Source organism: Hoplias malabaricus, chromosome 10, assembly GCF_029633855.1.
Source record: "Hoplias malabaricus isolate fHopMal1 chromosome 10, fHopMal1.hap1, whole genome shotgun sequence".
Lineage (NCBI taxonomy): Eukaryota > Metazoa > Chordata > Actinopteri > Characiformes > Erythrinidae > Hoplias > Hoplias malabaricus.
This window is the reverse complement of record NC_089809.1, coordinates 35087841-35100152: the sequence shown is the minus strand read 5'-3', so window position 1 is coordinate 35100152 and position 12312 is coordinate 35087841. Positions and strand designations below refer to the sequence as shown.

The 12312-nt window shown below is 40.1% G+C and overlaps 1 protein-coding gene across 5 annotated transcripts in view; it reads left to right on the top strand.

Moving 5' to 3' along the window:
• xylb (xylulokinase homolog (H. influenzae)) overlaps nt 1-12312 on the top strand; it is a 61145-nt gene that overhangs the window by 16942 nt on the left and 31891 nt on the right. For all 5 annotated transcript variants that reach the window (XM_066684089.1, XM_066684093.1, XM_066684092.1 and 2 more), the window contains 2 exons: nt 2488-2584; nt 11879-11937. In XM_066684089.1, coding sequence (XP_066540186.1) covers nt 2488-2584; nt 11879-11937 — 156 coding nt within the window. The remainder of the gene's footprint in view (nt 1-2487; nt 2585-11878; nt 11938-12312) is intronic.

Genomic DNA, 12312 nt, shown 5'->3' with positions numbered 1-12312 from the left:
AAACCCACACGGACACGGAGAGAACACACCAACTCCTCACAGACAGTCACCCGGGGTGGGGCTCAAAAACACAACCTCTAGAAACCTGGAGCTGTGTGACAACAACACTTCCTGTTGCACCACCATGCTGTTATTTTTTATATATATATATATATATATATATATATATATAGTTAAATGAATAAAGGGTATCAAAAATAGAAAAATAAAAAGAATGGTCACACTGAAAATTCACTTAAGTGCATTCCATCATCAGTACTGGTTTGGCGTTGAGAACAAACATTAGTCATTTAACTGCTTAAAGTGGATTCTTTTACACTGCTATTTCTTCTCACCCATTCTGCACAAGTAGCCAATAATCTGACTGTCTGAGCCCATCACAAGAAAGAAAAATATCCACCTGCTCAAGCCTGCAAGGCTGCTTGCCCCCTGTGACCATGGGCACTCAAATTTGATCCTGCCCACCATTTATTGCACCGATCATGTGGATATATGGACAGACCCGCCTTGTGCAGACCTCTACTAGAAACACTCAGGTTTTACAGCCAGCCCTTTTGAATATAAACATCACTTGGGTAGATATTTTCCAGCAACACTAAAGCAAGCTAAAGGGTTATAACAAGCAGCCCACTGTACAGTGATCAATGAAATTCTGAAAAAAAAAAATTATATGGAAAGCTACTAAAATGGTGGAGTTTAGAACCCACTTCTAAGGCTCTGGGTCTCCAGCGAGGGACTTTTTTTTTTTTTTTTTTTTTCCCTCAAAGTGAACAGTGGAGAAGATTCCTAGAAGTGGCCAGCTTTCCAAGAACATAAGAACTGACTCATTCAGGAAGACACAAAATAATTCAGAGGAGATTCTAAGAAACTACAGGCCTGGCTCATCTCCACCACTAGAAAGAGACTAGAAGAAAGAGTATCTGTAGAAGAGCTATAAAATAAAACTCTTAGTGCTAACCAAGAGAACTGTAAAGAATCATATTACATTTGTCAAAATACACCTTCATTTACAACCAACCCTTTTGAAATAATGTTCAGAAGATGAATTAATTGAAAGTGACACTTTCCTGAGGATGATGTTCTGTAAAGAAAAGCAGCATTCCACCTTAAGAACAGCATACTACTAATGCAGAACTGTTGTGATGGTTGTTGTTTCACCCTGCTCTTCAGTGGTCAGCACCTCCATAAGACCATCACGGAGCAGGTGTGATTTAGATGGTGACTGATGGTGATGTCTTGATGTGTGTTGTGCTGATATGAGTGCATCAGACAAAGCAGTGCTCAGAGTCACTGCCTGAGTACAGTCTACCAACCAAAACTATCCAGACAACTGTGTCCTGTGGGTGGCGTCTTGTGTCCACAGATGAAGGACAAGGTGGTGACCAACACCAAATCTGCAGCAACAGATGAGCCATTGTCTCTGACTTTTCATCTACAAGGTGGACCAACAGGTAGGTGTGTCTAACACCTGGGCAGTGGACAGTGGAGTGTTTAAAAGCTCCAGTAGCCCTGCTGTGACTAATCTGCTTGTACCAGCGCAACACACACTAACACACCACCAACCTGTCAGCAACACTGAGAGTGAACCACCCAAATCATACCTGCTCTGTTAGGGTCTTCTGTGTGTCCTGAGCATTGAGGATAAGAATTGTAATTGTAGAACTACAAAGTGCTTTTATTGTCAGTGGAGATCATAGAAATCCAGTCATTGTTCAGTGTAAAATCATATTTACAGGCTTTATTTGGGCAAATGTTTGTTCACAAACCAAATAGTTTACTTTTTAATGTGTATTCAGTTACTTATATGTAGTTATATATGTAAATGTGAACTTCTATTCCTATAATTCCAAAATTCATTGTTTTGTTGCCTGTACTTCAGATGTTGGTGTTGTTTCTATTTCATTTTTGAATTCTGCTTTTTATTAATTGGTTTACAGACTTTTTGGGTTGTATTTTTATTATACATAGATATATTTAAAGCTTGATTTTCTTTGTTATGGTTTGTATGAAAAAAATATTTGTTATAAAACATTCATGCAAACAGTTGAAACACCAGATGTTCTTACTGAAATGATTTCCTGTTTTGTCTAGAATAGTTTCCTCTATTATTTAATTTAACTGAGCAGTAGTCTCTTCATCTTTAGTTATGTCCACATGTTTTTGCCTTCGTACTGTGGGTGAACTGCTGGGATTGACTTTGTGGGTGGAACTTGCCCTTTTCCACTGATCAGGGACCATCGTGCCCTGCCCTAACTCTAACCCTTCCAGGTTTCAGACACAAAGCTAAAAACTGCTCTCAGATCAGTGTGAAAGGCCAGCTTCAATCAACAGTGGGATTTCCAGCTGCATTATGGAGTGAGTTGAGGTCACTGCCGTTGCCCGGCTCATCTGTGGGAACGCCTGGACAGTGAAAGAGAGCTTTGTGAAGTGAAGAATCAGCCTTCTCTCTGGAATTAATGCCTGCCATTGTGTTCTGGCTCTGCACAGGTAACTACCTTCACCCAGGAGGTGGAAATTCGAGCCCTGGTTGAAGGACAGTTCTTGGCAAAGCGGGTGCATGCCCAAAAGCTGGGCTATAAGATCAGTAAGTGTCCACTCTCACTTTTCTCAGCCTCGTGTTCTTGTGCATGTTTTTCTATATCTTCTCTCACTCCTGTTATTCTCCTCACTCCACTTTCTCTGAAGTTCAGTTTGTTTACCTGCTTTGTTCTTCTTCTTTTTCTTTGTTGATCTGATGACATTTCAAAGAATCTGAAGTGTGTTTATCTGTTTCTATAAAACATGCTGTTTTTCTATATATGCATGCATGATGGTCTCTTTCCATATACCTATTAATTTACATCTTTCTACTTGCCCATATGTACATCTGTCTGGTTTTGTACCTGTTTATATCAGTCAACATGCCTTCATCTAATTATGTATCAATATATATCTATATATCTGTGTTTTTTTCTTTGTATATTGTCGCTGTCCTATTTATTAAAAACATGTATATCCCAAAATAGTAACTTTACAGAAGAAGGAATATACCTATCTACCTTAACTTTCAATGAAAATTCCAAGTCTATTTAATTCCAAGCAACTTTGGAGCATTTCTATTGGTTCATCATGAATCTTCACACAATGCGAAGGACTGCTGCTGTGTTCAAATGATGTATTAAATTAAAAATTGACACAGAATTGAGGTACATATTTTTAATTGGACAGTGACGATGTGTTTGTTTGTCTGGGTATTTGTCTCTGTCAGACAAAACCATTGTATCTTCCAAATACTGGCTTTTTTTCCAGTATTCTCTTTTAGACAAACACTGAACAGGTTATAAAGTTTGGTTATAGTAACTGTACACCTTTAGCAGACTGTTACTGTACGGCTGCTGCTGGAGGGTACTGCTCTTCACTTTTTGAACTCTGCAGCCTGGTGCAGTTGGACTCAAGCTTGCTCTGAGGGGAATTCAGAAGCAGCTCTGGCTCCGAACATTAAAACCCACAAGTCTGAGCTAGTATGCTGAACAAAATGGCCTCCTTCACCTCCACTTATTGGCCAACAGTGGGTTTGTTATGCTTAGCACTTCTTTTCTTTCTTGACTTTTTTGAGGATCCTTGTAAAGCGCAGCTGTTACTTTTTTCTTCTCATTATATTGTGGTGAGTGTACTTGTTTTTCCCCCTCAGTTTTGTTGAAGCAGAAATCACAGTGAGGGTAATTACATTACAAGCGGGGAAGCTTGCTGCCGACAGCCGGCGAAACAAACACTTTAATTAAAGCGCGATCAGGCGCTGAGAAAGGGGTGTGTGTCCCAGCCACCGAGAAATTCCTCTGCCCACTGACCGACCAGCTCAGTGTTTGGCCCTGCTGCCTTTGAGGGCTTTTTGAGTCTCTCTCTCTCTCTCTCTCTCTCTCTCTCTAGGTATTTTCCTATTTTCTTTTTTCCTAACTTGGTATTTCTCACCTTTCTATTTCTTTATCTCCTATTTTCACTCTTCAGTCTTGTTTGCTCTCAATCTCATTTCTCTCTCTCTCACTCTTTTTCTGATTTCTTATTCATATATGTTTTTCTCTTTTCGATTTTCCTTCGTTATCTTACTAGCTGTTTTTCTCTCTTTCTGCCTTCTTCTTCATTTCTTTTTATCTTTTTTATTTCCTTTTATAAAATCGTTTAGAATTTTAGATTAATTTGTATGAATACGCCTCAGAAATATCTTCTCAAAAATGCAAAGCTTGTGCTTGATGGTCATCTGTGTTGTGTTGGCTTTAATGTAGTGCAGTGTAGCAAGTTGTCAGAGGGATACTTGTTTCCAAAAATATCTCCAACCAAAGAGACCAGTTTGTGTTTTTATTGTTGTTGTTTTTTAATATTATTACTGTCTCTATTGATTTTTGCTCAGGGTGTTTTGACATTTAGGCTTGCCGCAGGGCTCTTAGCTAGAGAAGCAGATAGCTCAAATCTCTCTCTCTCTCTCTCTCTCTCTCTGTTGAAGGTCAGCTGACTCTCACAGGAGGATTTTGCTGAAAGTATTGCTCACTAATGCCCTATCAATAATTATTAATAATGCACTTCGAGATTGAGCTATCACTTGAAAGTGTATGCAGACATCTCAGTTATATATCATTCTTCTAGGAAATGAAAGCAGCTTGGGCACAGCTTTGATACATCTGTTTATTAACATCAAAATGTTAGTTAGTTTCTATATCCTAGTATTGATTTAAATTCACAGGTATGGGCTGATAGTGAGTACTGATGACTGCAATGTTTGCTACTGAATAATGTGTTGACACATAACCATAACAGCCCATAACTGATGTCAGTTTAATGTGGATCGGTCATGTCTGGTCAATAGCCATGAATACTTGAGTGTAATACTATGCCATTAAATCATGTTATACTCTGGTAATGTTAGCTATTGTGGGAACACAGCCAATGTTGTGTTTCTCTTTTTCTTTAAAAGAGTGAAGCAGGATACAGAATGTAGTAGCTAATCAGATGAGTATCAGCATTTCAAAAACATCAGACATTAAAACAAGGACACATGCTCTTACTGTTGCAAAAATCTGAATAGTGCCTTTTGTTAAACCTGAGTTAATGAGTGATAGATTAATGTGAAAGAGTGTGTGTGCTAGTGAGTTCCATGCCAGTTCCATAAAGTTTTCTTACATAAACTCTGGGCTGTTTTGGTTAAGGTAGAATAAGGATTGGAGTTTTAGGCGAGTATTTGCATATTCAAGGATTATTCTGGTGAGAAGTGGTGATGATGATTACAGTAATGAAGGAAAAGAAGAAATATTGCATGCACTATATCCAGCCTGTCTCTGTGGCCCCCTGATGGGACATATGTGCAATAAATCTATTTCTTGGTTAAGGGACATTGATTCTCCCTCTAGCCCTGCTGTTGCTGTAAATTATTCACCATGCTCTTTGATCTGCACTGGTCACTCAGTCAAGTGTTGTTCTCCCTCTGTCTCTTTCTCTCAACTCCACTGCTGCGACCATCACAATTACGATTTTGCCAGAGCATTGAGATAATGATGAAACAGGCACTCAGATGAATTCACATGCCATATGTCGGTGCATGTTAGCCCTAATAGCGGCACAGTTATATCCAATAACCACAGAAACAATATGACAAATTGCTGTCAGCTCCAACTCTGTGAATCCTGGAGTGAGGTGACAGAATTGAATGTTCATGCTCTGTTCTTTGGTTGATGCCATGTTGACACATGCAGTTGTTTTCTGGCAGATGTGTGGCATCTACCTGTCCTAGAATGACATTTAGTTTCCAGTCTTATTTTTTTTTTTTATGTTTTCTCAAGCTTCTGTGCGACCAAGGGCTATAGTCCTGTCTCTGCTCTTGTGCAGACACCATTTTTAGAGAATCAGCAGAGATGCTAGTGCAATACCTTGTTTTCGGTATTGATTCCTTTGACACCCGTTGTGACACCAGAAGTGAAGCGACAGCTCGCTGGTTGAAAAATGAACAGGAAGGCTCCTAACAGTCAACATGATGTCTGTTTACAGGGTAACTCCTGCTCTTGAAAACCCATGTTTGTTATGGGGTTATGCATGAGGCCAAACTGCCTTAATGTGCAATGGTGTTATAGTTTTTGACATATCGCTCACCCAGGTCTATTAGCATTCTAATTTCAGTGTAAGCACAAAATCAAGATTAAAATTTCTTACCATTTATTCATAGGATTTATGACTTAAGATCTTGCGCACAGAGGTATTTGTTCTCTGGATTTAACCCAATCCATGCATAGAAACACATTTACACACACACTAGTGAACACTAGGGGGCAGTGAGCACACATGCCTGGAGCGGTAGGCATTCCTCACTCTATTTTAAATTTACAATTAAATGTATAAAATAAAATTTACAACTACAATTATCACATAAATCTTTAACATTTCCTAAGATATTTTTCCTGATGTTCGCCTTTTTGTGCTATTTGCGAAGTAGTCATGTAGATATTTAGCAAGTGCCACAGAAATCATGCTCATTCATAAGGGTGCACATGATGGACTGGAGATTATGCAGTGGCCCGGCATTATGCAGCGTCGGCCTGGATGGTGTTCTGTGTATACGAAGGCTGTAAATGTGTGGACACACTCACACACAAACACTGGGCAGAGAGTGGTGCGGCTTGGGGCTCATAAATATTTGATGAATGCAAATAATGGTGATCTCAGTCGTTCCGTCACTCTCTGTACGCAGCGGTAGGCTTCTGACTGGAGCTACCTCTGAGAACAGGGAGGAATAATCAGGAATAGTTGGCTTTGTTAGCCTCACTATCCACCCTACCTTCTTCTGTTCACTCAAATGTTCTGCTCAGAACAGCCTGGCCTCACTTTATTCTCTGAGATTTTGCAGAAGGTTAACTCGCTTGGGCTGTTGATTCAATAAGCTGTGAGAATATCCTGAGCAGCCTGTGCTGTCTTGCCTGTTTGCTGCATTCATGGATGATGAGTTTCAGAACACACGAGCACTATCCATCCATCCATCCATTATCTGTCACCGCTTATCCAGTTCCGGGTCACGGTGGGTCCAGAGCCTATCTGGAATCATTGGGCGCAAGTCGGGAATACACCCTGGAGGGGGCGCCAGTCCTTCACAGGGCAACACACCCACTCACTCACACCTACGATCACTTTTGAGTCACCAATCAACCTACCAATGTGTGTTTTTGGACTGTGGGTTGAAACCGGAGCACCCAGAGGAAACCCACATGGACACAGGGAGAACACAGCAACTCCTCACAGACAGTCACCCGGAACGGGACTCGAACCCACAACCTCCAGGTCCCTGGAGCTGTGTGACTGCGACACCTACCTGCTGCGCCACCGTGCCGCCCTCACACGAGCACTAGTGGCTAGATATTCTGGTTCAGGCACCATATTACTGGACTGTTCAAGTGCCACACACACTTCCATGACTCTGTGAAGAATTTTGTAAAAAGATTCAATATTGAAGACATCTGGTGTCACATTCTAATCAGCTAATTAACTCAAAACACCTGCAAAGGCCTTTAAATGGTGTCTCAGTCTAGTTCTGTAGGCTACACAATCATGGGGAAGACTACTGACTTGACAGTTGTCCAAAAGATGACCATTGACACCTTTCACAAGCAGGGAAACACACAAAAAGTCATTGCTAAAGAGGCTGAGCTCTAAAGAGGCACAGAGCTCTGTGTCCAAGCACATTAATAGAGAGGCAAAGGGAAGGAAAAGACGTGGTAGAAAAAAAGTGTACAAGCAATAGGGATAACCGCACCCTGGAGAGGATTGTGAAACAAAACCCATTCAAAAATGTGGGGGAGATTCACAACTGACTGCAGCTGGAGTCGATGCTTCAAGAACCACCACGCACAGACGTATGGAAGACATGGGTTTCAGCTTCACATTCCTTGTGTCAAGCCACTCTTGAAAAAGAGACAGCGTCAGAAGCATCTCGTCTGGGCTAAAGACTGGACTGCTTCTGACTGGTTCAAAGTTATGTTCACTGATGAAAGTAAATTTGGCATTTCCTTTGGAAATCATGGTCCCAGAGTCTGGAGGAAGAGAAGACAAGCACAGAAGATTGTTTGGGGTGCCATGTCATCTGCTGGTGTTGGTCCACTGTGTTTTCTGAGGTCCAAGGTCAAAGCAGCCATCTACCAGGATGTTTTAGAGCAGTTCATGCTTCCTGCTCCTGAACAACTTTATGGAGATGTAGATTTCATTTTCCAACAGGACTAGGCACCTGCACACAGTACCTACCAGTACCTGGTTTAAGGACCATGGTCTCCCTGTTCTTAATTGGCCTTAATCAGGCTTAATTCGCCTGACCTTAACCCCATAGCAAATCTATGGTGTATTATGAAGAGGAAGATGCAATACACCAGACCCAACAATGCAGAGGAGCTGAAGGCCACTATCAGAGCAACCTGGGCTCCCATATAACACCTGAGCAGTGCCACAGACTGATCGACTCCATGCCACACCACATTGCTGCAGTAATTCAGGCAAAAGGAGCCCCAACTAAGTATTGAGTGCTGTACATGCTCATACTTTTCAGTCGGCCAGCATTTCTAAAAATGTCTTTTTTTGTATTGGTCTTAAGTAATATTCTAATTTTCTGAGATACTGAATTTGGGGTTTTCATTAGTCATCAGTTATAATCATCAAATTAAAATAAATAAATAAAAAATATATCAGTCTGTGTGTAATGAATGAGTATAATATACAAGTCTCACTTTTTAAATGGAATTACTGAAATATGTTGTCTCCCAGATTGCACAACGTATATATTGAGGTGTTCTTGGTGTCTTATTTGTGAATTCCGGTCTTAAAGCTTTTCTAGATTTGCTCGTGTGTAATATTAATTTCAGGATGAGTTGTCTGACAGGGCTTAAGTAATCCTCGCTCTGAGACTAGAGAGAAATCTCCATCTCCATGTGGCTCCATTGTGTTCCCACATGCAACGCTGTATCGATTTCTCTTCCTCAGAAGATGAAAGATGCAAAGGTAAACAGCCTGGTGTGGCCACATATTTACTTCAGCCCTGTCTGTGTCAATAGTACTAGCCAGGAGATAATTGACACGCTGCTGGGTGAAGACAGAAAAGATGTCACCTACATCCAAATGTTCTTTTAGATTCAGGGTATTTTGTAACGCTGGTATTGTTCATTTACAAAAAAGCAGGTTTATAGTCTTTGGCAAAGAGAGATCCATGTGTTCATGTCTTTGTTCGGCATTCAGATAAAGGTATCTGAAGGCTCTTTTCATATAACCTTGAACTTACTATTATCTCATGTTCATCTATTATTAATTAATTCATCCGTCTTCCGTAGCTGCTTTATCCAGATCAGAGATTTGTTGGGGCTGGAGCCTGCTTGGATTTATTGGAACATATTTCATTGCAGGGGGTGACACACACTCACACATTAACTCACACGCTCACACCTACAGACGCTTTTGAGTCGTCAACCCACCTACCAACCTGTGATTTTGGACCATGGGAGGAATCCGGAGCTCCCGGAAGAAACCCACACAGACAGAGAACACACCACAGTCCTCACAGTGATGTGAGGCATGGAATAAACCCAGGACCCCAGCACTCTATCTGTGTGCATCTGTGAGGCTGTAGTGCCACACGTTCACATATTATTATTATTATTATTATTATTATTATTATGGCTCCGTATCATGGAGATGGGAGGGTTTGAATCGAAGAACACACATTCATTCTTAAACAGCAGACTTGGCAGCTTTTTCCCATATCAAAATTCATTCATCAAAGCCCAGCATCAGCCCTACATTAACTCAGACTTTTATACTCCCTTCTTTTCGTTTCTTTCTCCTGCTTTATCCATCCTCCTACATGGTAGTGCAGTTTTCTTCCCACTCTCTGTGTAATTATAATTGGTTTTCCTCCCTACCCCGACCTTTGATGTACAGCCGTCATTGATGGTCAATGAAAGAGCGGGAACGAAGCAACAAATCAATCGTGCAAGGCTCAGACTGGATCCATTTCATTCTTATTGGCACCCCAAGGCTACACTCGGCGGCGTGACAGGTTTTAATAGTGCACGCAGGAAGGGGTAGTGCCATGTGGCTGTGCAGGGTGATGATAATATGTTGCAAGAGGGAGAAAAAGCCATTGTGGGCCTCGCTGCCTTAATGCGGCTCTGGTGGGGAGCAATGCCAGCGTACACAGATCACAGTTCTGCTCGGATTCCCACTACTGCGGGGCATGAAAAATTGAGCATCCAGAATGCTGGAGAAAGAGGGAGCTTCCTCTGAACCAAGCTCAGATCTCTCAAAACTGAGGCACGAGTGAGCCACAAGTACAGCCATATGTGCGTTTTGGTGCCTGTAATAAATTAAAGCCTTGCTTTTCAAAAATGAAAATCTCAAAAGAAGCCTAACATTTCTATATGGTAGGAGTATTTAACTGAATTTCAGCAAGGTCCGTTCTCTCAAGATGTTCTCTAAGTATCAATGTCTGAAACACATTTTATATTATATACAATATCATAAGTCGTGTATTAGTTAATGTCTGATGTCATTAGCAATTCAGAATATAAATAATAATTTAAAAAATGGTGGCGCTTTACTCTGATGCTTTTAGTAATCACCACGGTGTCTGAACATATGCTTATTATTGATTATTGATCTTCCTATGGGAAGAATAAACATGTACGACTCTGACTATTCTTGGTTAAAGGCTCTATTTTCACTGTCACATTTCTCTTTTTTTAAAGCATGCAATTTGAACAGACTGTTGTTTTTCACCTCGTGAAAATGGCAGCTGGCATTTAAAAAATAATGACACAAATGTTTTAAATTCAGCTTTTAAATGGAAAGTTTCGTTGACACGTGTTGAACGTGTTTTAATACACTTTTTTTCAGCTGCTGCAACAAGTGTATTTTGGTGATTTATTTCAATGTATATTGATTTTAAAATATAATTTTACGAAATAAAACACTGTTGATAATGGAGTATCAGTAATTTAGCAGGTTGCACAGTGCAGAGATGAAGCCATGTTTTCCTTTAAGAACTTTCCCAGTTTAAAAATAATTCAAGAATGAATGAATAAGTAAATAAATCCATGAACCATAGGAATGAGCTTGAGAGATTTTAATAGTGGAGGAGCTCGAATCATCAGATGTGTATGAAACATGCAGCCACTCTTCCCACTGTTTATGTTAATGTTATATAGGGTATATATCAACTCTGAAAAAGCTTATTAAGCTGTAACTTGTGGGTTAAAGTCAAGCACACAAGACAAGTGTGATTTTGTCATGATGAACTGCAAAAATAGTCCAAAGACATTACTTCTCTGGTAGTCATTAAAAAAAAAAAACAGAAAACAGCCTAATTAAAGAGGTCTAAGTAATAACCGCATTAATTGCTAGTGGTAACATTCTACAGTGTGTTTTCATAATATCTTAAAAGTGCTGGTGAATGCACGTAGAAAACCACTATGAATATTCAATACGTGTGACTTGATGGCATCAATACATCATAAGCTGATAAAGACATCAATTATTTATAAAAAGCCCTTCGCCAAGATGAGACTGAGGTTGTGCTCATTGTAGGAATATCAGAAAACCTCAGCGTAATCTGCCTTATGTGGTGTCAGAATAGATTTTATAGATGGGTGACGAAGATGACCCTTCATTTTGTGGTATTCAGCTACGTACAGCTCCACTTAGCGCTGCAGATATAGCATAAAGTTTAATTTGCTAATTCAGCCTTTAAAGAGAAATGTCAGCAGAACCAATACATGAAACATTAAAGGTATTAAAGGTGCGCACACAAATGCTCTCAAAGATTCAAAAGACTCTACACCTGAGACCCTGGTTTGCATTTGACATTGCTGTAACATATTCTCTTGTTCAGTTCCAGGAACGCGTGTGCTGGCAACAGGAGGGGCCTCTTCTAACAAGGACATTCTTCAGGTATGCGATAGTTTGACAAGTGTATGCTCATTTCAAATTCTGAAATTCTCGTTTTTTGTAGGTTCTACCTACCTCTTGGTTGTAGAATTTAAATGACATTCTATGAACAGGGAGGGGTGTGTATGGGGCACTTGTGTGTAATTTCTTTCTGTCCCTGAATTGCTCTCTGAATATTACTGTGGCTGCCTGTGGAAAACCACAGCTATTTTAGGTTTTATTAGATATCAATACATTGTGAGAGATTATATATATATATATATCACAATGTATTGATATTTATATATATTTGTGTGTGTGTGTGTGAGTGAGAGAGGTTGTTGTGTGTACACAAAGGAATTGTGTACATAACTGCTGTGAATGTACTGTATGCTTGCT